General features: G+C 59.4%; 1 protein-coding gene across 6 annotated transcripts; it reads right to left on the bottom strand.

Annotated features, from left to right (window-relative positions):
- Positions 1-1225: 1225 nt before the first annotated feature.
- On the bottom strand, positions 1226-27423 carry SYNGAP1 (synaptic Ras GTPase activating protein 1). 6 transcript variants are annotated; one of them, XM_054518448.1, is made up of 15 exons: positions 27278-27409; positions 26080-26190; positions 24051-24204; positions 23855-23953; positions 20395-20949; positions 19611-19755; positions 17226-17370; positions 16907-17143; positions 14669-14870; positions 13701-13876; positions 12193-12234; positions 8931-9837; positions 6468-6641; positions 4226-4437; positions 1226-1381 (listed from the first exon to the last, which is right to left on the bottom strand). In XM_054518448.1, exons 3-15 carry the CDS (start codon positions 24192-24194, stop codon positions 1258-1260), a joined length of 3162 nt encoding a protein of 1053 aa, XP_054374423.1. In that variant the 5' UTR covers positions 24195-24204; positions 26080-26190; positions 27278-27409; the 3' UTR covers positions 1226-1257. The 6 variants fall into 6 exon arrangements, with proteins under 6 accessions (XP_054374423.1, XP_054374424.1, XP_036261861.1 ...); XM_054518449.1 differs by having other exon boundaries at positions 4226-4431; XM_036405968.2 differs by lacking the exon at positions 26080-26190 and having other exon boundaries at positions 27278-27423.

The following is a 27423-nucleotide window of genomic DNA, read 5'->3' as shown; positions in this document are numbered from 1 at the left end:
CCCACCCAAAATCACCAAATATCCCCCAAAAAACTCCAATAACCCCAAATTCCCTCAAATACCCCCCTAGGGACACCCATAACCCCCCCCAAAATACCCAATAACCCTACACAGACAACAAATAACACCCCAAACCCCACTAGGGACACCCCAAACCCCCCCCCCAGACCCTCCCAAACCCCCCTAGGGGCACCCAGAACCCCCCAAAACCCTCCCAGACTCCCCCAAACCCCCCTAGGAACACCCATAACCCCCCCCAAACCCACCTCAGGACACCCATAACCCCCCCAAAACCCACAAATACCCCAAATAACCCCCCAAATACCCCCAGAAACCACAAATAACACCCCAAAATCCCCAAACACCCATCCTAGAGAGCAAAGAACCCCCCAAAAAGGCCGAGGGACACCCATGAACCCCCCCAAAAATGCCCAAATACCTCCCTGGAACATCCATAACCCTCCCAAAATACCCAAATAACACCCCAAAAATACCCAAATACCCCCCTGGGACATCCATAACCCCCCCAAAATACCCAATAACTCTACACAGACAGCAAATAACACCCCCAAACCCCACTAGGGACACCCAGAACCCCCCAAAATGCCCAAATACCCCCCAACAGACCCCCAATGACCCCCCCAAAATACCCAAATACCCCCCCAGGGACACCCAGAACACCCCAAAATGCCCAAGTATCCCCCCATAGACCCCCAATAACCCCCCCCAAATACCCAAATATCCCCCCGGGACACTCATAACACCCCAGAATACCCAAATACCCCCCTGGGACACCCAGAACCCCCCAAAATATGCAAATACCCCCCATAGACCCCCAATACCCCCCCCCAAATACCCAAATACCCCCCCTGGGACACTCATAACCCCCCAAAATACCCAAATACCCCCCCATAGACCCCAAATAACCCCCCCAAAATCCCAAATACCCTCCCGGGACACTCATAACACCCCAGAATACCCAATAACCCTACACAGACAACAAATAACACCCCCAAACCCCACTAGGGACACCCAGAAACCCCCAAAATACCCAAATACCCCCCAGGGACACCCAGAGAACCCCCCCAAAATACCCAAATACCCCCCCAGGGACACCCAGAACCCCCCCAAAATACCCAAATACCCCCCCATAGACCCCAATAACCCCCCCCCAAAATACCCAAACACCCCCCAGGGACCCCCAGCCCCCCCCAGGGACCCCCATCCCGCCCCCAGCGCGGCGTGGGATGGCCGATGTCACACGGAGCAGAGCAATGACATTGTAATTTCCACCTGAGCGTCGAGCAGCCGCCGCCGGCCCTCGGATGGGTCGTGGGCGCCCAAGTGATCCCTGCGCAGCTCCTGCTCCACCAGCATCAGCCTGCGGGGCCAGGCTTCACCGGGGTCATGCTGCCACCCCCCCGGGGACATCCCCGGCCAGGCCCAGGGACACCCCCCGGGGACATGGGGACAGCCCAGGGACAGGGGGACACCCCCAGGGACACCCCTGGGCCCTTGGGGACAGCCCAGGGACAGGGGGACACACCCAGGGACACCCCCGGGCCCTTGGGGACAGCCCAGGGACACCCCCCGGGGACACGGGGACAGCCCAGGGACAGGGGGACACACCCAGGGCCCTTGGGGACAGCCCAGGGACAGCCCAGGGACATGGGGACAACCTCAGGGATCATGGGGACAATCTCAGGGATCATGGGGACACACCTGGGGACAGGTCAGGGACATAGAGACACTGCTGGGGACACACCCAGGGACATGGGGACATGCCCAGGGACATGGGGACAACCTCAGGGATCATGGGGACACACCCAGGCACATGGGGACACACCCAGGGACAGCCCAGGGACATGGGGACAACCTCAGGGATCATGGGGACACACCTGGGGACATGGGGACACACCCGGGAACCGCCCAGGGACACACCCGGGGACATGGGAACAGCTCAGGGACAGCCCTGGGATCACAGGGACATCCCTAGGGACATGGGGACACCTTTGGGGACACACTCGGGCACATGGGGACACCACCAGGGACAGCCCAGGGGCATGGGGACACCACCGGGGACAGCCCCAGGGACATAGGGACACCCTGGGGACAGCCCAGGAACACCTTGGGACACCCGGAGCCATGGGGACAACTCTGGTGACACCTGGGGGACACCCAGAGCCATGGGGACACTTCTGATACAGCCCAGGGGCACCCGGGGACATCCTGGGGACACCTGGGGGCATGCTGGGGACATGCCAGGGACACAGGGACACCCTTGGGGACAATCATGGGGACACACATGGGCCACACCGTGTCCCTTGGTGTCCCCATGCCACCTCTGTGTCACTCACATCCCACGTATGCCTGTGTCACCCCCACATCCCTGTGTGCCCTGTGTCCCCAGTGTCCCCATCTGTCCCCGTGTCTCTGTGTGTCCCTGTAGCCCCATATCTCTGGGTGTCCCCATGTCCCCAATGTCCCTGTGGGTCCCCATGTCCCTTTGTGTCCCCAGGCTGTCCCCGTGTGTCCCTCACCTGCCGATGATGCTCTTGATCTGCGAGTCCCCGTGTGCCCCTGTGCCTGTGTGTCCCCAATGTCCCCATCTGTCCCCGTGTCCCCAGGTTGTCCCCTTGATGTCCCCATGTCCCCAGGCTGTCGCCACTGTCCCCGTGTGTCCCTCACCTGCTGATGATGCTCTTGATGTGCGTGTCCCCATGTCCCAAATGTCCCTGTGGATCCCCACTGTCCCCATGTCCCTGTGTGTCCCTGTACCCCGATATCCCTGTGTGTCCCCATGTGTCCCTCACCTGCCAATGATGCTCTTGATCTGCGTGTCCCTGTGTGTCCGTGTCCCCATGTCCCAGTGTCCCAAATGTCCCCATGTCCCCAGGCTGTCCCCGCTGTCCCTGTGTGTCCCTCACCTGCTGATGATGCTCTTGATCCGCGAGTCCCCATGTCCCTGTGTGCCCCACTGTCCCCATGTCCCTGTGTGTCCCCATGTGTCCCTCACGCGCCAATGATGCTCTTGATCTGTGAGTCCCTGTGTCCCTGGCCCTGTGTATCCCCAATGTCCCTGTCTGTCCCCATGTCCCTGTGTGTCCCCAGGCTGTCCCCACTGTCCCCGTGTGTCCCTCACCTGCCAATGATGCTCTTGATCCATGAGTCCGTGTGTGCCCCCATGTCCCTGTGTGTCCCCGTGTCCCTGTGTGTCCCCATGGCCCCAATGCCCCCAGGCTATCCCCGCTGTCCCTGTGTGTCCCCATGTCCCTGTGACCCTGTGGGTGTCCCTATAACCCCATATCCCTGTGTACCCCAATGTCCCTGTCTGTCCCGGTGAGTCCCTCACCTGCCGATGATGCTCTTGGTCTGCGAGTCCCCATGTCCCACTGTCCCTGTGTGTCCCCATGTCCCTGTCATCCCTGTGTGTCCCCGTATCCCCAGGCTGTCCCCGCTGTCCCTGTGTGTCCCTCACCTGCCAGTGATGCTCTTGATCTGTGAGTCCCCATGTCCCTGTGTGTCCCCTGTGCCTGTGTGCCCCCATGTCCCTGTGTGTCCCCATGTCCCCTCGATGTCCCCATGTCCCCAGGCTGTCCCCGCTGTCCCCGTGTGTCCCTCACCTGCCAATGATGCTCTTGATCTGCGTGTCCCTGTGTGCCCCCATGTCCCTGTGTGTCCCCATGTCCCCATGTCCCTGTGTGTGCCCATGTCCCCTCGATGTCCCCGTGTCCCCAGGCTGTCCCCGCTGTCCCCGTGTGTCCCTCACCTGCCAATGATGCTCTTGATCTGCGTGTCCCTGTGTGCCCCCATGTCCCTGTGTGTCCCCATGTCCCTGTGTGTCCCCATGTCCCTGTGTGCCCCCGTGTCCCTGTGTGTCCCCATGTCCCTGTGTGTCCCTGTACCCCGATATCCCTGTGTGTCCCTGTGTGTCCCTCACCTGCCGATGATGCTCTTGATCTGTGAGTCCCCATGTCTCTGTGTGCCCCTGTGCCTGTGTGCCCCCATGTCCCTCTGTGCCCCCATGTCCCCATGTCCCTGTGTGTGCCCATGTCCCCTCGATGTCCCCGTGTGTCCCTCACCTGCTGATGAAGCTCTTGATCCGCGAGTCCCCGTGTCCCTGTGTGCCCCACTGTCCCCGTGTCCCTGTGTGTCCCTGTACCCCGATATCCCTGTGTGTCCCCGTGTCCCCAGGCTGTCCCCGCTGTCCCCGTGTGTCCCTCACCTGCCGATGATGCTCTTGATCTGCGAGTCCTTCTCCTGCTGCTGCTGCCGGAGCCGTTTCTCGCTGAGCTCCAGGCGCTGCTGGTACTGCAGGAGGATGCGGCTCGTCTGCTCCTCCTGCGTCACCAGGCGCCGCTCGTACTCCTCCAGCTTGCGGTTGGACATGTGCAGCCGCTCCTTCAGCGAGTGGATCTCCTCCTCGTACTCCTTCACCTGCCAAAGGGACACTGCAGAGCCCTGGCGCACCTGGGCGCACCTGGGCACAGCTACAGCCCTGCTATGGGCACACCTGGGAACCCCTACACCCTGCTACGGGCACACCTGGCACACCTGGGCACAGCTACAACCCTGCTACAGGCACACCTGTCACACCTGTAACACCAGGGAATCCCTACACCCTGCTATGGGCACACCTGTCACACCTGTAACACCAGGGAATCCCTACACCCTGCTATGGGCACACCTGGGCACAGCTACGGGCACAGCTACGGGCACACCTGTCACCCCCCTGTCCCTGTGCAGCCGCTCCTTCAGCGAGTGGATCTCCTCCTCGTACTCCTTCACCTGCCACAGGGACACTGCAGGGCCCTGGCACACCTGGGCGCACCTGGGAACTCCCTACGCCCCGCTATGGGCACACCTGGGCACAGCTACAACCCTGCTATGGGCACACCTGGGCACACCTAGGAACCCCTACACCCCACTATGAGCACACCTGGCACACCTGGGCACACCTACGGTCCCTGGGGACACCTGGGGACACCTGATGCACCTGGATGTCCTCCTTGTATTCCTCCACCTGCCACAGGGCACACCTGGGCACACCTGGGCACACCTGGGGACACCTGAGATCCACCAGCATCATCACCTGAGGTGCATGGGGTCATCTCCTGCAGCCTGCACACCTGGGCACACCTGGATCCCTGCACACCTGAGCTCCACCAGGACCATCCCCTGGATCCCTGAACACCTGGGCACACCTGGGCACACCTGGATACCGGAACATCTGCACACCTGCATCCCTGCACACCTGAACATCTGCACATCTGAATCCCAGCACACCTGGATCCCTGCACACCTGGATCCCTGCACACCTGAACATCTGCACACCTGAATATCTGCACACCTGAGCTCCAGCAGCATCATCCACCAGATCCCTGCACACCTGAGCACACCTGAGCACACCTGTACCACTCACACCTGAGCAAACCTGTGTCACTCACACCTGGGTAGACCTGAGCACACCTGTGTCACTCACACCTGAGCACACCTGGATCCCTCACACATCTGTGTGACTTACAGCTGAGCACACCTGAGCACACCTGTGTCAGTCACACACGTGGGTACACCTGTAGCACTCACACCTGAGCACACCTGTGTCAGTCACACACCTGAGCACCCCTGTGTCAGTCACACCTGAGTCCCTACCTGGTCCAGCCAGCTCTCGTCCATGGACTTGGAGCACTCCTAGAGCTTGTACTCCTCACACCTGGGCACACCTGGGTCACTCACACACCTGGGTCACTCACACCTGTACTAATCACACACCTGTCCCAGTCACACCTGTATCACTCACACCTGTGCCAGTCACACCTGTACACTCACACCTGAGTCCCTACCCGGTCCAGCCGGCTCTCGTCCATGGACTCAGAGCACTCCTTGAGCTTGTACCCCGCACACCTGTCCCAGTCACACCTGTCCCAGTCACACCTGGGTCACTCACACCTGCACGCTCACACCTGAGTCCCTACCCGGTCCAGCCGGCTCTTGTCCATGGACTCAGAGCACTCCTTGAGCTTGTACTCCTCACACCTGAGCACACCTGGGTCACTCACACACCTGTCCCAGTCACACCTGTGCCAGTCACACCTGCACGCTCACACCTGAGTCCCTACCCGGTCCAGCTGGCTCTCGTCCATGGACTCAGAGCACTCCTTGAGCTTGTACTCCTCACACCTGAGCACACCTGTCCCAGTCACACACCTGTGCCAGTCACACCTGTCCCAGTCACACCTGTGCCAGTCACACCTGTGCCAGTCACACCTGTGCCAGTCACACCTGCACGCTCACACCTGAGTCCCTACCCGGTCCAGCTGGCTCTCGTCCATGGACTCAGAGCACTCCTTGAGCTTGTACTCCTCACACCTGAGCACACCTGTCCCAGTCACACACCTGTGCCAGTCACACCTGTCCCAGTCACACCTGTGCCAGTCACACCTGCACGCTCACACCTGAGTCCCTACCCGGTCCAGCCGGCTCTCGTCCATGGACTTGGAGTACTCCTTGAGCTTGTACTCCTCGCGCTCGATGTGCGCGCTCTCGATGTCGGCCGACAGGTGCGGCATGTTGGACACCCAGGCCACCGTGCGCTCCGACGCCGGCAGCACCGGGTTCAGCGTGGACGGCGTCTGCGACGCCTGCGGGGACACGGGGACAGTGAGGGGACACGGGGACAGCGAGGACACGGGGACAGCGGGGACAGTGAGGGGACATGGGGACATGGGGACATGGGGACATGGAGGGGACATGGGGACATGGAGGGGACATGGGGACACGGGGACACGGAGGGGACATGGGGACAGCCCAGGGACATGGGGACATGGAGGGGACATGGGGACACGGGGACACGGAGGGGACATGGGGACAGCCCAGGGACATGGGGACAGTGGACAGCCCAGGGACATGGGGACAGTGGGGACATGGGGACAGGGAGGGGACACAGTGACATTGGAGACACAGGGACAGCCCAGGGACATGGGGACAGTCCAGAGACACAGGGACAATGAGGGGATACGGGAACATGGGGACAGTGAGGGGACAGCATGGGGACAGTGGGCACAGTGAGGGCACATGGGGACAGTGTAGGGACATGGCGACAGTGTGGGTGGGAACATGGGGACACAGGGACAGTGAGGGGACAGTGAGGAGACATGGGGACAGTCCAGGGACATGGGGACAGTGGGGACACGGGGACAATGAGTGGACAGTGAGGGGACACCAGGACACAGGGACAGTGAGTGGACAGTGAGGGGACATGGGGACAGTGAGGGGACAGTGTGGGAACACGGGGACAGTGTGGGGACAGTGAGGGGACACCAGGACACAGGGACAGCGCAAGGACATCAGGGGAAAAGGGACATCGGGATGTGATGGGACACAGGGACACAGAGGGACACGGCAAGGCAGGGACATGGGGACATTGTGAGAGATGGGGACACCAGGGACACGAGGATATTGGGTGTGTGGAGATACAGGGACATGGGGACATCAGGGATGTGGGGACATTGTGAGAGATGAGGATGTGGGGACATGGGGACACAGCAGGACAGCAGGGACATTGGGGGACATGGGGACATCAGGGGAATATTGGAATATGGAAGAGATGGGGGACACAGCAGCCACGGGGATAAGGGGGACATTGGGGACATCAGGGGGACATTGGGGACACCGGGCAGGCATGGGGACAGGGGGATGTGGGGACACAGGAGGACATTGGGGGGACACAGGGGGACACAAAGATGAGTTCGGTTCCCCCTTCACCATCCTGTCCCCAGCATGTCCCCATGTCCCACATGCCAATGTCCCCGTGTCCCCCAATGTCCCCTCTGTCCCCCACACCCTCCACACCCCACACATCCCCGAGCCTCCAATATCCCCCATGTCCCTGATGTCCCCATGTGTCCCCAGTGTCCCCATATCCCACACATCCCTCAGTGTCCCCAGTGTCCAAGTCCCTCACGCCCCTCAATGTCCCCAATGTCCTCATATCCCCCCAAGTCCCCAGTGTCCCCCGAGTGTCCCCAGTGTCCCCACATCTCCCCACACCCCCCAATGTCCCGCATGTCCCCAGTGTCCCCCACACTCTCCAATGTCCCCAATGTCTGCATTTCCCCCATGTCCCCGGTGTCCCCATGTCCTCACACCTCACAACACCCTGCGCATCCCCCCAAATCCCACACATCCCTTCACTTTCCCAATGTCCCCAGTGTCCCCGAAGTCCCCCACACCCACAATGTCCCCAGTGTCCCCCCATGTCCCCCCCATGTCCCCAACCTCCCATATCCCCCCATGTCCCCATGTCCCGTCTGTCCCCCCTGTCCCTACTGCTGTCCCCTCTCTCCTCTCTACCCCCTCCCTCCCGCAGTCCCCGCTGTCCCCTCTGTCCCCGCCGCTGTCCCCTCTGTCCCCGCTGCCGTCCCCCCTGTCCCTGCCGCTGTCCCCGGTGCTGTCCCCGGTGCTGTCCCCGGTGCTGTCCCCTCTGTCCCCTCCGTCCCTGCCGCTGTTCCCTCAGTCCCCTCTGTCCCCCCTGTCCCCCCTGTCCCCTCTGTCCCCGCTGCCGTCCCCCCTGTCCCTGCCGCTGTCCCCGGTGCTGTCCCCGGTGCTGTCCCCGGTGCTGTCCCCTCTGTCCCCTCCGTCCCTGCAGCTGTTCCCTCAGTCCCCTCTGTCCCCCCTGTCCCCCCTGTCCCCTCTGTCCCCGCTGCCGTCCCCCCTGTCCCTGCCGCTGTCCCCGGTGCTGTCCCCTCTGTCCCCTCCGTCCCTGCCGCTGTTCCCTCAGTCCCCCCTGTCCCCCCTGTCCCCTCTGTCCCCCCTGTCCCCTCTGTCCCCTCTGTCCCCGCTGCCGTCCCCCCTGTCCCTGCCGCTGTCCCCGCCGCTGTCCCCGCTGTCGCCTCGCTGTCCCCGCCTCTGTCCCGGTGCTGTCCCCTCACCTGTTTGGTGACGGGCGGTTTCATGCCGGCCACCGAGGCCTCCTTGGCCAGCGAGGGCTGGCGGGACCGGGCCGGGCCGTAGGCGGGCTCGGGCGATGCCAGCAGGTTCCCGCTGGCCGGGCGCGGCTTTTGGGGCACCCCCAGCGCCTGCGGGCCCCCGCCCCCTTTTCCCGCCCGCGACCCCCGCGGGGTGGGCGGCGGGGGGGCCCCGATGGTGATCTGGGGGGGCGCCAGCGTGTCCTGGAGCGACAGCTGCCTGCGCCCGAAGTCTCCTCCGGGCCGCCCGAACTCGTCGCTGTAGCTGTGGCTGTGCGTGATGTGTTTTTGGGGAGGGGTCGCCAGCTCCTCGCTCTTGCTGTAGCCGTGCAGCGGCGGCGGGGCGACTCCCCCCACGTAGTGTCCCCCGTCCGGTGGGCCGCCCCCCTCGCCCCTCCCGCCGCCGCCCCCTCCTCCTCCTCCTCCTCCTCCGGGCCCGTCGGGGCCGCGCAGGGGCCCGTCGGCGGCCAGGTGGAAGAGCGGGTTCTGGAAGGAGAGCGGCACCCGCAGCTGCGGCCCGCCGGGCTCGGGCACGCCCAGGCGCGGCGGGGCCAGGCTGGAGGCGCTGCCCTGCGAGAGCCGCCCGGGCCGCAGCCCCCCTTGGCCCGCGCCCCCCGGCGCCGCGCCCCCGGCCAGCAGCTCGGCCGGCAGGCTGGGGATGCTGTCCACGCGTCCGTCCTGCAGGTCCAGCATGGAGACGCTCTTGCCCACGCCCAGCGCGCCGCCGCGGCCGCCCTCGGGCTCGGTGAGGTCCGAGCTGCTGGTGCAGTAGGCGGGCGAGGAGCGGGCGAGCGGCGGGCGGCTCAGCACCAGCACCTCCGGAGGACCCTTCTCCTGCGGCGGCGACGGCAGGCGCGGCACGTCCATGGAGCTGCGCGAGGGGCGGACGGACGGACGGACGGACGGGGGAACGGGGATGAGGGGATATGGGGAGGGATATGGGGTATGGGATGTGGGGATATTGGGGAGGATGTGGGGAGGGATGGGGGATATGGGGATGTGGGGGATATGGGCAGATGGGATGGGATATGGGGATATGGGATATGGGGACATGGGATATGGGATATGGGATATGGGGAGATGGGATATGGGATATACGGGATGCGGATATGGGATGGGATATGGGATATGGGGATATGGGATATACGGGATGCAGATATGGGATGGGATATGGGATATGGGATATGGGGATATGGGATATGGGATATGGGGATATGGGATATAGGATGGGATATTGGATATGGGATATGGGATATGGGATATGGGGATATGGGATATGGAATATGGGATATGGGGAGATGGGATATGGAATATGGGATATGGGGAGATGGGATATGGGGAGATGGGATATGGGATATGGGATTGGGATATGGGATATGGGATATGGGGATATGGGATATGGGGATATGGGGATATGGGATATGGGATATGGGATATGGGGATATGGGATATAGGATGGGATATGGGATATGGGGATATGGGATATGGGATATGGGATATGGGATATGGGGATATGGGATATGGGGATATGGGATATGGGATATGGGGATATGGAATATGGGATATGGGGATATGGGGATATGGGATATGGGATATGGGATATGGGGATATGGGATATGGGATATGGGGATATGGGATATGGGATATGGGATATGGGATATGGGGATATGGGATATGGGGATATGGGATATGGGATATGGGATATGGGGATATGGGATATGGGGATATGGGATATGGGGATATGGGATATGGGATATGGGATATGGGATATGGGATTGGGATATGGGATATGGGATATGGGATATGGGATATGGGATTGGGATATGGGATATGGGATATGGGATATGGGATTGGGATATGGGATATGGGATATGGGATATGGGATATGGGAATATGGGATATGGGATATGGGATATGGGGATATGGAATATGGGATATGGGATATGGGATATGGGATATGGGATATGGGATATGGGGATATGGGGATATGGGATATGGGATATGGGGATATGGGATATGGGGATATGGGATATGGGGATATGGGATATGGAATATGGGATATGGGATATGGGGATATGGGATATGGGATATGGGATTGGGATATGGGATATGGGATTGGGATATGGGATATGGGATATGGGGATATGGGATATGGGGATATGGGATTGGGATATGGGATATGGGATATGGGGAGATGGGATATGGGATATGGGATATGGGATATGGGATATGGGATTGGGATATGGGATATGGGATATGGGGAGATGGGATATGGGAGATGGGATATGGGATATGGGGAGATGGGATATGGGATATGGGATGGGATATGGGATATGGGATTGGGATATGGGATTGGGATATGGGATATGGGGATATGGGATATGGGATACGGGATAGGAAATGGGATGGGGAGATGGCGAGGGATGGAGGGGACATGGGATCGGGGGCAGGGGATGCAGGATGGGGGGTACGGGACAGGGAACACGCACGGGGTGGGGGCGGTTGGACACGGCCCCAAATCCATCTCTGGGATCGTTGTCCCGCTGCTGTCCCAGGCCCGTCCCATCCCCGCCTGTCCCATCCCCAGCCTGAACATTCCCGTCCCATCCCAAACATTCCCACCCCAAACATTCCCACCCCAAACATTCCCATCCCAAACATTCCCGTCCCCATCCTGAACATTCCCATCCCAAACGTTCCCATCCCCGCCTGTCCCATCCCCAATGTGAACATTCCCGTCCCATCCCAAACATTCCCATCCCCATCCTGAACGTTCCCATCCCAAACATTCCCATCCCAAACATTCCCATCCCCATCCTGAACGTTCCCATCCCAAACGTTCCCATCCCATCCCAAATGTTCCCGTCCCCACCCCTGTCCCCGATCCCAGTTTCATCCCCACCCCAATCCCAATCACCATCCCCATCCTGATCCCAATGCCCAAACCCCAATCCCCAAATCCCAAACCCCAAACCCCAAAAATCCCAAACCCCCAAAATCCCAAACTCCAAACCCCAAAAATCCCAAACCCCAAATCCCAAAATCCCAAACCCAATTCCCAAATCCCAAACCCCAAACCCCCCAAACCCCAAATTCCCCAAACCCCAAACCCCAAAAATCCCAACCCCCAAATCCCAAAATCCCAAACCCCAAATCCCAAACCTCAAATCCCAAACCCCAAACCCCAAACCGCCCAATTCCCAAATTCCCAGGCCCCACCCCTCACCTGTTGAGCCCCCGGACCATGTAGGACTGAAGATCCACGGAGCTGTGGGACAGGTGAGGGACAGGTGAGACCCCCAGGTGAGACCCGGGGACACCTGAGACAGGTGGGGACACCAGGGGCACGGGAAAGGGCCAGGTGACACCCCTGGGGACACCTGGGACAGGTGGGGACATGGGGGCACTGGGGCAGGACAGGTGACACCCCCAGGTGACACCCCAGGTGAGACCCAGGGACACCTGGGACAGGTGGGGACATGGGGGGACCCGGGGCAGGACAGGTGACACCCCCAGGTGAGACCCAGGGAGCCCAAGGGAACATGGAGGGGACAGGTGAGACCCTCAGGTGAGATCTGGGGACACCAGGGACAGGTGGGAGCACCACACCCAGAGGGACACAAGGAGGGACAGGTGACACCTCCAGGTGAGGCCAGGGACCCTGGGACAGGTGAGGGCACCACGGGACACAGGGGGGGACAGGTGAGACCCCAGGTGAGACCCGGCAGCAACAGGTGACATTGGGGTCACAGGTGGGACGTGAAGGTCCTGCAGGTATTTGGGGTCAACATGGGGACATGGGGGGGGGGTCACAGGTGGGTGGAGTCACCCCAGGTGAGAGTGAGGGCCACCAGGTGCGGCCAGGTGAGACAGGGCACACCTGGGGGTTCCCTAGCCCACCTTGGCCATGCAACTGGACCCAAGGGGGGGTGACAGGTGAGAGCGAGGGCCACCAGGTGAGACAGGGGGCACTTTGGCCACACAACACAATGGGACACGACAGGTGGGTGGGGCCACTCCAGGTGAGGCCAGGTGAGGCCTCAGCCACAGAACCAGACATTGGGGGGGGGGCAGGTAGGTAGGGCCACCCCAGGTGAGACCAATGGTCACCAGGTGAGGCCAGGTGAGACAGGGGGGACACCTGAACCACACAACCAGACACGATGGGGGGGTGGGGCCAGCCCAGGTGAGGCCAGGTGAGACAGGAGGACACCTTGGCTGCACAAGGGGACACAGACAGGGGGTGGCAGGTGGGTGGAGCCGCCCCAGGTAAGACCAGGTGAGACCAGGTGAGATGGAGGGGATCTTGGCCACACAACAGGACAGGACAGGGGGGTGGGGCCAGCCCAGGTGAGACCAATGGCCACCAGGTGAGACAGGGGGACACCTTGGCCACACAAGGGCACCCCACGGGATGGGTCACGAGGGGGTGGGGCCAGCCCAGGTGAGGCCAGGTGAGACCTTGGCCACGCAACTGGACACAAGGAGGGGGGGGGTCACAGGTGAGAGCAAGGGCCACCAGGTGAGATGGAGGAGTCACCTTTGTCACACGACGGGGTGGGTGGGGCCAGGCCAGGTGAGGCCAGGTGAGAAGGAGGGGTCACCTTGATCACACAAGGGGCGGGGGGGGGGGGGGGGGGTGACAGGTAGTTGGGGCCACCCCAGGTGAGCCAGGTGCCACCTCAGCCCCACAGGCAGACCCGGGGGAGGGCGGGGCCGGGCGGGTGCGCTCACCTGTTGAGGTCGCGCACCAGGTAGGGCTGCAGGTCGGCCGAGGGCCCGCGCAGCACCAGCCCCTTGGGCGGCAGCCGCTCGCCCTGGCTGGGCTGGCGCTGCAGGTGAGGGTTCCGCAGCGCCACGCTGATGTCGGTCAGCAAGCGGGGCAGGGGACCCAGCTTCAGCAGCGCCTCCTGCGGGGGGGACAGGTGAGAGCACCTGGGCGCACCTGAGTGCACCTGGGCACACCTGAGTGTGCCTGGAACCTCATCCAGGGAAACCCCAATGCCTGCAATGGGGCCCAGCTTCAGCAGCGCCTCCTGCGGGGGCACAGGTGAGAGCACCTGGGCACACCTGGGCACACCTGAGCATGCCTGGGGGCACCTGAGTGTGCCTGGAACCCCAACTAGAGCAGCCCCAATGCCTGCAATGGGACCCAGCTTCAGCAGCGCCTCCTGCAGGGGCAGGTGAGCACACCTGAGAGCACTTGAGTGTGCCTGAGCACACCTGAGTGCACCTGGGAGCACCTGGGGGCACCTGAGTGCACCTGGGACCTCATCCAGGGGTGCCCCAATGACTGCAATGGGGCCCAGCTTCAGCAGCGCCTCCTGCGGGCGGCACTCAGCACACCTGGGCACACCTGGGCACACCTGGGGAGCTCACCTGGGGCGACCCATGGGGGGGCGGGGAGATGTCACCTGCCCATGGCCATCCCCAGGTGAGGCTGAGGCTGCACAGGTGAGGCCATCACCATACAGGTGAGGCTGTGGTGGGTTCCCCAGGTGTGCCCAGGTGCGTGACCTTGCTGAGCTGGCTCATGACCTCCCAGAGCAGCTCAGGCAGGATGTCCCTCCCCATGGCCACCCCCCAGGTGTCCCCCAGGTGAGGCTGTGGCTGCACAGGTGAGGCTGTAGCTGCACAGGTGAGGCTGTGGCTGCACAGGTGAGGCCCTGGCGGGCTCCCCAGGTGTGCCCCAGGTGCGTTACCTTGCTGAGCTGGCTCATGACCTCCCAGAGCAGCGCGTGCAGCGTGGACAGCTCGCGGCCCAGGTCGATGTAGCCCTCGAAGCTGGTGCTGTTGGTGAGCGTGTCCAGGTTGGAGATCTCGTACAGGAACTGCTGCATGCTGGCCCACTCCAGCTCCAGGAACTCGTTCATGAACGCCATGTACTCCTCCTTGCTCCCGAACCTGCACAGGTGAGCACAGGTGAGGCCGGGGCCACCAGGTGGGCGGGGACACCCATCAGGTGAGGGCGGGGCTGGCAGGTGGGCAGGAACACCCAACAGGTGAGGGCGGGGCTGGCAGGTGGGCAAGGACACCCCCAGCAGGTGGGGGCAGGGCCAGCAGGTGAGCCCCGGCAGGTGAGGGGTGTCCCCAGTGTGAGGGGTGGGGTGGGAGGTGAGGGGGGTTCTCCATCATCCATCATCAGCTGTTGTCATCCGTTGTCATCATCATCATCAACCACCATCATCCTTCATCAATCCATCACCATCCTCCATCCGTTGTCATCTTCCATCACCATCCATCATCATCATCATCATCATCATCATCATCATCATCATCATCATCATCCAGTGTCATTTGTCATCCATCATCGTCATCCATCATCATCCTTCATCCATCATCATCTGTCATGCATGGTTATCCATCATCCATTGTCATCATCGTCATCATCATCCATTGTCATCATCCATCATCCATCCATCATCCATCATGACCCATCATCCATCATCCACCATCCATCCATCATCCATCATCATCCATTGTCATCACCCACTGTCCATCATCATCATCTCTCATCCATCATCATCCACCTTCCATCATCATCTGTGATCCATCATGACCCACCATCCATCATCATCATCAACCACTGTTATCATCCATCCATCTGTCCATCCATCCATCATCATCATCAACCACTGTTATCATCCATCCTCCATTATCATCTGTCATGCATCATCATCCTTCATCCATCATCATCATCACCACCTTCCATCCATTATCATCCTTCATTCGTCATCATCTGTCATCCATGGTTATCTGTCATCCATTGTCATCATCGTCACATCATCAATTGCCATCATCCATCATCCATCCATCATCATCTGTCATCCATCATCCACCATCCATCATCATCATCATCAACCACTGTTATCACCCATCATCATCCATCATCCATCATCATCATCCATCATCATCCACTGTCATCATCCATCGTCCATCCATCATCATCTGTCATCTGTATTCCATCATCATCTATCATCCATCATGACCCATCATCCATCATCCATCATCATCATCAACCGCTGTTATCATCCATCATCATCCATCATCCATCATCATCATCCATCATCATCCACTGTCATCATCCATCGTCCATCCATCATCATCTGTCATCTGTATTCCATCATCATCTATCATCCATCATGACCCATCATCCATCATCCATCATCATCATCAACCACTGTTATCATCCATCATCATCCTTCATCCATCATCATCTGTCATCCATGGTTATCTGTAATCCATTGTCATCATCGTCATCATCATCCACTGTCACCAACCATCCATCATCCATCATCCATCATCATCCGTTGTCACCATCCATCATGCATCCATCATCATCCTTCATCCATCATCATCTGTCATCCATGGTTATCTGTAATCCATTGTCATCATCGTCATCATCATCCACGGTCACCATCCATCCATCATCCATCCATCATCCACCATCCATCCATCCATCATCCATCATCATCCATTGTCACCATCCATCATGCATCCATCATCATCCTTCATCCATCATCATCTGTCATCCATGGTTATCTGTAATCCATTGTCATCATCATCATCATCCATTGTCACCATCCATCCATCATCCATCATCCATCATCCATCATCATCCATTGTCACCATCCATCATGCATCCATCATCATCCTTCATCCATCATCATCTGTCATCCATGGTTATCTGTAATCCATTGTCATCATCATCATCATCCATTGTCACTATCCATCATGCATCCATCATCATCCGCCTTCCATCATCAGGTGAATCTTCCATCTGTGATCCATCCTGACCCACCATCCACCATCCATCATCATCATCATTGACTGTTATCATCCGTCCATCAGCCCACGCCCATCCATCTCCACCCATCCCCCCCTCCCTGCCCCCACCCCTCCCCGGTCCCTCCCGCCGCCGCTGCCACCGCCGCCCTCACTTGGTGAAGTTGGCCAAGTTCTGGATGACCTTGGCGATGAGGGTCAGCGTCCGCGCCGTCTGCTCGTCGGGGTACTCCTGCATGAGGCCGAAGAGGCTGGGGGACATGACGGCGGGGCACAGGAAGCGCAGGAAGAGCGAGGCGCTGATCAGGCGGTCGGCGATGTCCTCGCGCCCGCGCTCGGCGCAGCGCAGCCGCCACGAGGCGAACACCTCCTTCAGCTCCCGCGGGAACACGCTGGGCGCGGCGGGACACGGTGGGACGTCACACGGCGTCATGCGGAGCTCGGGGACAGCCCCGCCGCATCCCCCACACTCACCAGTGGGAGTTGACCACCTTGCAGAGCGCCAGCTCGCAGCACATGCGCAGGTTGGCCTGGTGGTCGGCCAGCGTGGAGGCCGAGCACTTCATGGGGTCCACCTCGCAGTTCTCCTCCGACTCGTAGAGCGCGCGGATGAACTCGCCTGCGGCACGGCGCGGGGACACCGAGGGGACACCGAGGGGACACCGAGGGGTGGGGGGAGAAGGGACCCAGACGTGTCATGGAGGGGGGAAGGGACCACCCAAGGATCTCATGGTGGTGGGGATGGTACATGGCCATGAGTGAGGAACACCCAAAGATCTCAGGATGGTGGTGATGGAACATGACCGTGAGTGGAGACCACCCATTGACCTAATGGACATGAAATGGGACCACCCAATCATGTCATGGATGTGAGAAAGGACCACCCAAAGATCTCATGACGGTGGTGATGGAACATGGCCATGAGTGGGGACCACCCAACTGTGTCATGGCCATGAAAAGGGAGACCCATCCAATGACCAAATGGACAGAGTGGGACCACCCAACCATGTCATGGATGTGAGAAGGGACCAGACGATGATCTCATGATGGTGGGGATGGAACATGGCCATGCATGGGGGGACCACCCAATGGTCTAATGGCCATGAGGAACACCCAATGATCTCATGACAGCCGTGATGGAACCTGGCCATGAGTGGAGACCACCCAATGACCTAACGGCCATGAGTGGGGACAACCCGATCGTGTCATGGCCATGAAACGGGACCATCTAAAGATCTCATGATGGTGGCAATGGAACACGACTGTGAGTGGGGACCATCCAGTGATCTAATGGCCATGAGTGGGGACCCATCCAATGACCTAATGGCCATGAGAACTGACCACCCTACCCTGTCACGGATGTGAGAAGGGACCACCCAAAAACCTCATGATGGTGGTGATAGAACATGACCTTGAGTGGGACCATCCAATGACCTAATGGCCACGAGCAGGGACTACCCAAAGATCTCATGCTGGTGGCAATGGAACATGGCCATGCATGGGAGCCACCCAACCATGTCATGGACAGGACCACCCAAAGATCTCATGATGGTGGTGATGGAACATGACCATGAGTGGGGACCATCCAATGCCTAATGGCCATGAGTGGGGACCACCCAACCATGTCATGGCCATGAAAAGGGACCACCGAAAGATTTCATGATGGTGGTGATGGTGATGGAACATGACCATGAGTGGGGACCATCCAGTGATCTAACGGCCATGAGTGAGGACCACCCAATGATCTCATGATGGTGGGGATGGAACATGACTGTGAGTGGGGACCACCCAACCATGTCATGGCCATGACAGGGACCACCCAACCATGTCATGGCCATGAAAAGGGACCACACAATGATATCATGAGGGTGATGATGGAACCTGGACATGAGTGAGCACCATCCAATGATCTCATGATGGTGATGATGGAACCTGGTCATCGGTGGGGACCACCCAACCCTGCCATGACCACAAGAAGGGACCCAGCCCCGTCATGGCCATGAAAAGTGACCACCCAAGATCTCATGATGGTGGTGATAGAACCTGGCTATGAGTGGGGACCATCCAAAATCTCGTGATGATGGTGGTAGTGGAACCTGGAACCACCCAATGATCTCATGGCCATGAGAAGGGACAAGCCAACAATCTCATGATGATGGTGATGGAACCAGGCTGTGAGCAGGGACCTCCCAACCATCTCACGACCACAACAAGGGCCTACTCAACCATGTCGTGGCCATGAGTAGAGACCACTCAAATTTCTTCTGGATGTGAGAAGGGACAATCCAATGATCTAATGATGGTGGTGATGGAATCCAGTCATGTGTGGGACCCCAAACAGTGTCATGGCCACGAGTAGGGACCACCCAACCACGTCATGGCCATGAGAAGGGACAATCCAACCATCTCATGATGGTGGTGATGGAAACTGGCCATGAGTGAGGACCACCCAATGATCTCATGATGGTGGTGGTGGAATTGATCATGTGTGGGATCTCAAACAATGTCATGGACATGAGTAGGGACAATCCAACCATCTCATGATGGTGGTGATGGAAACTGGCCATGAGTGAGGACCACCCAATGATCTCATGATGGTGGTGATGGAACTCAGCCATGAATGGGCACCATCCAATGACCTCATAGCCATCAGTGGGGACCACTCAAGCACCTCATTATGACAAGAAGGAGCCACCAAACCATGTCATGGCCATGAGTGGGGACCACCCAATGGTCACATGGCCATGAGAAGCAGCCACCCAACCATCTCATGGCCATGAGTGGGACCACCCACGCCACCAGGCCCCTGACAAGGAGGCCATGTCCCTTAGGACACCCCCCAGTGCTGCTGGCGCTCACCAATGGCGTCCTTGAGGTATTTCTGGCCGATGAGCTTCAGGTACTCCTCGATGGCTTTGGTGGCCAAGGTGTTCTCCCGGAAGATCAGGTGCTCCCGGTCCATGAAACGATCCACCTCCGTCATGGCCATGTCCGACAGGAAGTCCTGCCCACGATCATCAGTGTGGGCCGGTGACAGATGTCCTTCTGTCCCATCTCCATCATCCATCCATCCATCCATCCATCCATCCATCCATCCATCCATCCATCCATCCATCCATCCCAACCCTCCCAAGATCCCACCATCCCATCCCCACGTCCCACCTTGGCCTTGCCGGTGCTCTGCAGGATGTGCACCAGCGTGCAGGCCACCTCCAGCTCCTTCCATCCATCCATCCATCCATGCATGCATGCATGCATCCATCCATCCATCCATCCATCCATCCATCCATCCCTCCATCCCACCAATCCCCTGCCATCCCACCTTGGCCTTGCCGGTGCTCTGCAGGATGTGCACCAGCGTGGAGGCCACCTCCAGCTCCATCCATCCATCCATCCATCATCCATCCGTCCATCCATCCATCCATCCATCCATCCATCCATCCATCCATCCATCCATCCATCCCACCAATCCCCTGCCATCCCACCTTGGCCTTGCCGGTGCTCTGCAGGATGTGCACCAGCGTGCAGGCCACCTCCAGCTCCATCCATCCATCCATCATCCATCCATCCGTCCATCCATCCATCCATCCATCCATCCATCCATCCCTCCATCCCTCCATCCCACAATCCCCTGCCATCCCACCTTGGCCTTGCCGGTGCTCTGCAGGATGTGCACCAGCGCGCAGGCCACCTCCTCCTTGCTCTTGACGCTGAGCACGGGCTCCAGCACGGCGCAGAGCATGCGGTAGTTGTTGGTGACGTACTCGGCGAACTCCTTGTAGAGCTCCATGGGCAGGATGCTCATGGTCTGGAAGCGGCTCTTGACGCGCAGCGCCGGGCACCCGGCCTTGCTCTTGCTGCCGCTGGGCTGGCTCAGGGGGTACCACTGCTCGGCGAAGTGCCGCCCGGTGACGCTGGCGATGGGGATGCTCACCATGCCCACGTAGTTGCTCTTGTCCTTCTTCCTCTTCTTGTCGGTGTCCTTGTAGAGGTGCAGGCGGATGGTGCGCACGGCGGGCAGGTTGTTGAACTCGAAGTGCTCGCCCCAGAAGACGTTGTCGGTGCGGGCCTTGCTGGTGGTGCGCGCGTACAGCATGTCGTCCAGGCACAGCTCGCAGTAGTAGCGCTTCTTGGGCGGCAGGTCGCGCGCCTCGATCACCCACAGCTTCAGCACGTTGTCCACGCGCCGGCTGTTGTCCTGCGGGGTCGGGGCACCGCGCGGTGGTGATGCCCGCGGAGCGGCTCGGAGCCGCGACGGGCTGTCCTTGGCCAGGCTGGCATCAAGGCCAGGTGGACATCCCCAGTGACACCAGGTGAGTGTTAACACCAGGTGACCATCAATGCCAGGTGACCGTCAACACCCCTGACCATCAATGCCACCTGACTATCAACACCCACTGACCATCAATGCCAGGTGGCCATCCCCACTGACACCAGCTGACCATCAATACCAGGTGACCCCAATTGCTGCCAGGTGATCCTTAACACCAGCTGATCCTCAATGCCAGGTGACCATCAACACCCACTGACCATCAAGGCCAGGTGATCGTCAAGACCAGGTGACCATCCCCACTGCCATCAGGTGATCATTGGCATCAGCTGACCATCAATGCCAGGTGACCACCCAATGCCACGTGACCATCAACGCCAGGTGGCCATCCTCAATGACACCAGGTGATTGTTAACACCATCTGACCATCAACGCCAGGTGACCATCCTCAATGACACCAGGTGATTGTTAACACCATCTGCCAGCTGACCATCAACACCAGCTGACCATCAACACCAGGTGGCCATTAACACCAGGTGACCATCAGTGCCAGGTGACCATCAATGCCAGGTGATCATTAACACCCCATTGTCACCAGGTGATCGTTAACACCAGCTGACCATCAACACCCACTGACCATCAATGCCAGCTGACCATCAACACCCACTGACCATCAACACTGGGTGATCATTCCCGTTGCCACCGGTTGGTTGTTAACACCAGCTGGCCATCAACAGCAGCTGGTAATCAACACCAGCTGACCATCAACATGAGCTGACCATCACCACCCACTGACCATCACCACCAATTGACCATCCCCAGTTGATCATTAACACCAGTTGTCCATCTACACCAGCTGACCATTGACATCAGCTGACCACACTCATCACCATTGCTCAACCATCCTCACCCCCACCAGCTGACCATCAACATCATGAACACCCTCAGCACCAGCTGACCATCAACACCAGCTGACCATCAACATCATGACCACCCCTATCACCAGCTGACCATCAACATCCCCTCCAACTGACCACCCAGATGACCATCAACACCTGCTGACCAGGCTCGTCACCATTAGTTGGCGAACACCAACAGACCATCCCCATTCCCACCAGATGACCACCAACACCACTCGACCATTCCCAACCCCACCAGCTGACCATCAAAACACAGGTGACCGTCAAGACCAGTTGACCAGGCTCATCACCACTGCTTGACCATCCTTATCCCCGCTGACATCAACACCAGCTGACCATCAACACTTGACCATAAACACCATAACCACCCCCACCACCAGCTGACCATCAACGCCAGCTGACCATCAACACTTGACCATAAACACCATAACCACCCCCACCACCAGTTGACCATCGATGCCAGCTGACCATCAAACACCAGCTGACCATCAGTAGCAGTTGACCACCTCCATTATCAGTTAACCACCACCACCAGTTTACCGTCAAACACCAGTTAACCATTGGCACCAGATGACCAACCCCATCAGCTGACCATCACCACCAGCTGACCACCTCCATCACTAATTGATCATCAATATCAGCTGTCCACTTCCATCACCAGTTGACCATCGACATCATAACCATCTCCATCCCCAGCTGACCATCAAACACCAGCTGACCATCAAACACCAGCTGACCATCAACACCATGACCATCCCCACCAGCTGACCATCAAACACCAGCTGACCATCAACACCATGACCATCCCCACCAGCTGACCATCAAAACCAGCTGACCATCAACACCATGACCATCCCCACCAGCTGACCATTCCCATGACCAGTTAATCATCGACACCATCTGGCCATTTCCATTCCCACTGCTTCACCATCCCAATGCCCAGTTCATCCTCCCATGACCAGCTCACCAACACCAGCTGACCATCCCCATCCCACCAGCTGCCCATCCCCATGACCCATTGACTCTCCCCATAGCCAGTTGACCATTGAACACCAGTTAATGACCCCAAAGCCCCAGTTGCCCACCCCATGACCCATTGACCAAGTCCAGCCCCACAACCAGTTGACCATTGAAAACCAGTTGACCATCAAACACCACTGACCACCCCCATGACCAGCTGACTATCCCCATGACCAGCTGACCACCCCCCATCCCCACCATTTGCCCACCCCCATTGACCAGCTCCCCATCCCCATGACCCACTGACCATCCCCATGACCAGTTGCCCACCCCCATGACCAGCTGACCATTGAACACCAACTGACCATCCCCACCAGTTGACCACTGAACCCCAATGACCATCCCTATCCCCACCAGTTGCCCACACCCATTGCCGGCTGACTCTTCCCATAACCAGCTGACCATCAAACACCAGTTGACCATCAAACACCACTGACCACCCCCATCCCCATGACCAATTGTCCACCCCCATGACCATCTGACCATCCCCATGACCAGTTGCCCACTTCCCTGACCAGTTGCCCCCTCCCCATCCCCACCATTTTCCCACCCCCATTGACCAGTTGCCCATCCCCATGACCAGTTGCCCATCCCCATGACCAATTTCCCACCCCCCAACCAGGTGCCCACCCCCATGACCAGTTGACCATCAAACACCACTGACCACCCCCATCCCTATGACCAATTGCCCACCCCCATGACCAGCTGACCACCCCCATGACCCCTTGACCCTCTCCATAACCAATTGCCCATTGAACACCAGCTGACCATCAAACCCCACTGTCCACCCCCATCCCCTTGACCAGTTGCCCACCCCCACACCCAGTAGCCCCACCCCCACCCCCAGTAGCCCCTCCCCCTGCCCGTAGCCCCTCCCCCCTGCCCTCCCCCACCTTGTTGGGCTTCACGGCGCGCTGCAGGTTCTCGATCCATTTGTCCCTCTCGGCCGCCGACCGGCAGGCGAAACATTTGGTGCCCGACGCCGTCGTCACCTGCGGGCACCGCCCCCAGCCCCAGGTGAGCCACGCGCCCCCCCCCGGGAGGCACCGCCCGGAAGGTTCCGGAAGGTCCCGGAAGGAAGGCGCGCACCTCGAAACAGAACTCCTGGCCCAGGATGCTGCTGTGCACGGCCTTGATGATGGAATCCTCGTCCAGGTTCAGCTCCAGCGCCTCGGCCGCGCTCGAGGGGCTCAGCAGCGACTCGTGCGAGTGCGACTCCTTAAAGCTCTGCATCAGCCGCGCCCTGCAGCGGGAATGCCGGGAATTCGGGGGGATCCGGAGGGGCTGGTGGGGTTTGGGCTGATTTGGGGGCAGTTCGGGACCATTTGAGGGGCATTTGGGGCCGTCTGGGGGGATTTGGGGGAGTTCATGCGAGTGCGACTCCTCCGAGCTCTGCATCAGCCGCGCCCCCTGCAGCGGGAATTCAGGGAATCTGGGGGGATCTGGGGGGATTTGGGGGAATTTCGGGGCATTTGGGGGGGTTGAAAATGGATTTAGGGGCATTTTAGGGAGGTTCGTGCGAGGAGTGCGACTCCTTAAAGCTCTGCGTCAGCCGGGCCCTGCAGCGGGAATGTTGGGAATTCGGGGGAATCCGGGGGGGCTGGGGGGATTTCGGGGGGATTTGGGGGGGATCTGGGGAGATTTGGGGGGATCCGGGGACATTTTGGGGAGGTTTGTGTGAGTGCGACTCCTTAAAGCTCTGCATCAGCTGCGCCCTGCAGCGGGAATTTCAGAATTTCAGGAATTCGGGAATTTCAGGAATTCGGGGGGATCCGGGGGGGGGGTCTGCAGGGATCTGGGGTGATCTGGGGGCACTTTGAGGGGATTTGGGGGGGATCTGGGGAGATTTGGGGGTGATTTGAGGGGATTTGGGGGAGTTTGTGTGAGTGCGACTCCTTCAAGCTCTGTACCCAGGATCGGGGGGTTCGGGAATTTTGGGAATTCGGGGGGATCCGGGTGGTCTGGGGGATCTGAGGGCATTTTGGGGGGGATTTGTGGGGAGTTCGTGCGAGTGCGACTCCTTCGAGCTCTGCATCAGCCGTGCCCTGCATTGGGAATTTCGGGAATTTTGGGGGATCCGGGGGGGGGGATTTGGGGGGACTTTGGGGCCATTTCGGGGCATTTTAGGGGGATTTGGGGGGAATTTGGGGGAGTTCATGCGAGTGCGAATCCTTCAAGCTCTGCATCAGCCGCGCCCTGCAGCGGGAATTCAGGGAATTTTGGGGGGATCCGGGGGGATTTGGGGGAATTTGGGAGGAACTGGGGGGGATTTGGGGGCATTTTAGGGGATTGGGGGGATTTTGGGGGCATTTGGAAGGAATTTGGGGGGATTTGGGGGGAATTTGGGGGAGATTCGTGCGAATGCAACTCCTTCAAGCTCTGCATCAGCCGCGCCCTGGATTGAGGGGTTTGGGAATTTTGGGAATTTGGGGGGATCCAAGGGATCTGGGGGGGGGGGATTTTGGGGCATTTTGGGGGGATTTGGAGCCATTTGGGGAGGTTCATGCAGGTGTGGCTCCCTAAAGCTCTGCATCAGCCGGGCCCTGGATTGGGGGGGGGGGGGGTCAGGAATTTTGGGAATTTGGGGGGGGTCTGGGGGGGATTTGAGGGGATTCGTGAATTTTGGGAATTCAGGGAGATTTGGGGAGGATTTGGCAAAGATCAGAGGGGTTGGAAAGAGATTTGGGGGGGATTTGAGCGAATTTGGGGGGATTTGGGGAGGTTTGGGGGGTTCTGTAGGGTTTGAGGGGATTTTGGGGGGGTTGGGGGAATTTGGGGAGATTTGAGGGAATTCGGGGGCATTTGAGGAGATTTTGGGGGGATTGGAAGGGATGTTGGGAGGATTTGGGGGAATTTTGGGAGATTTGAGAGGATTTGGAGAGATTTGAGGGCATTTTGGGGGGGATTTTGGGGGAAATTTTGGGGGGGGGAGATTTGAGAGGATTTGTTGAGACTCGAGGGGATTTTCTGGGAATTTTGGGGGAATTTTGGGGGATTTTGGGCAGTTCCTGGCGGAACTCAGGGCCCCTCCCCCCCCCCGGTGGGACCCCCAAATCCCCCCGGGGTGCCCCCAGGTGTGCCCAGGTGTGCCCAGGTGTGCCCCAGGTGTTGCCGGTACCTGTCACGCTCGGCGCTGTGGGAGCTGCTGGTCCAGTGCCCCCAAATGTCCCCAAATGCCCCCGTGGTGTCCCCAGGTGTGCCCTGATGTCCCCAGGTGTGGCCGGGTCTCCTAGGTGTGTCCCAGGTGTGTTTGCAGGTGTCCCCAGGTGCCCCCAAACTCCCTCAGGTGTGCCCAGATGTGCCCAGGTGTGCCCGCATGTGTCCCCAGGTGACCCCAGGTGTCCCCAGGTGACCCCAAACTCCCTCAGGTGTCCCCAGGCGACCCCAGGTGTGTCCCAGGTGTGCCCAGGTGATGGCAAAATCCCTCAGGTGTGTCCCCAGGTGACCCCAGATGTGCCCAGGTGTGTGCCCAGGTGTCCCCAGGTGTCCCCAGGTGTGTGCCCAGGTGTCCCCAGGTGTCCCCAGGTGTGTTTGGTGTTACCTGTCAGGGTGGGCACTGTGGAAGGGGGGCAGGATCTGCTGCCCCAAAACACCCCCAGGTGTGTCCCCAAGGCCCCAGGTGTGCCCAGGTGTGCCCAGGTGTGCCCAGGTGTGCCCAGGTGTGCCCAGGTGTATCCCAGGTGTATCCCAGGTGTATCCCAGGTGTGCCCAGGTGTACCCAGCTGTACCCAGGTGTATCCCAGGTGTATCCAGGTATATCCAGGTGTGCCCAGGTGTACTCAGGTGTATCCCAGCTGTACCCAGGTGTATCCCAGCTGTACCCAGGTGTATCCAGGTGTGCCCAGGTGTACTCAGGTGTATCCCAGCTGTACCCAGGTGTACCCAAGTGTACCCAGGTGTATCCCAGGTGTACCCAGGTGTATCCCAGCTGTACCCAGGTGTATCCAGGTGTGCCCAGGTGTACCCAAGTGTACCCAGGTGTATCCCAGGTGTATCCCAGCTGTACCCAGCTGTACCCAGGTGTATCCCAGGTGTATCCAGGTGTACCCAAGTGTACCCAGCTGTACCCAGGTGTATCCCAGGTGTACCCAAGTGTACCCAGCTGTACCCAGGTGTATCCCAGGTGTATCCAGGTGTATCCCAGGTGTACCCAGCTGTACCCAGGTGTACCCAAGTGTACCCAGCTGTACCCAGGTGTACCCAGCTGTACCCAGGTGTATCCCAGGTGTACCCAAGTGTACCCAGCTGTACCCAGGTGTACCCAGCTGTACCCAAGTGTACCCAGGTGTGCCCAGGTGTGCCCAGGTGTGTCTCACCTGTCATGGTCGGCGCTCCGGAAGCGGGGCAGGATCTGCCGGAAGCTGCTGGTCCGGTCCAGCTTGGGCTGGCTCTTGGTGCGCTTGATGGAGCTCTTGAGGCGCCGGCTCAGGAAGCCTTGCTGGGGACACCGGGGGTCAGGGGT

The sequence above is a fragment of the Molothrus ater genome, unplaced genomic scaffold, assembly GCF_012460135.2.
Source record: "Molothrus ater isolate BHLD 08-10-18 breed brown headed cowbird unplaced genomic scaffold, BPBGC_Mater_1.1 matUn_MA240, whole genome shotgun sequence".
In the NCBI taxonomy this organism is placed as follows: Eukaryota; Metazoa; Chordata; class Aves; order Passeriformes; family Icteridae; genus Molothrus; species Molothrus ater.
Note: the sequence above shows the minus strand (reverse complement) of the source record. Positions and strands in the feature narration are given on the sequence as shown.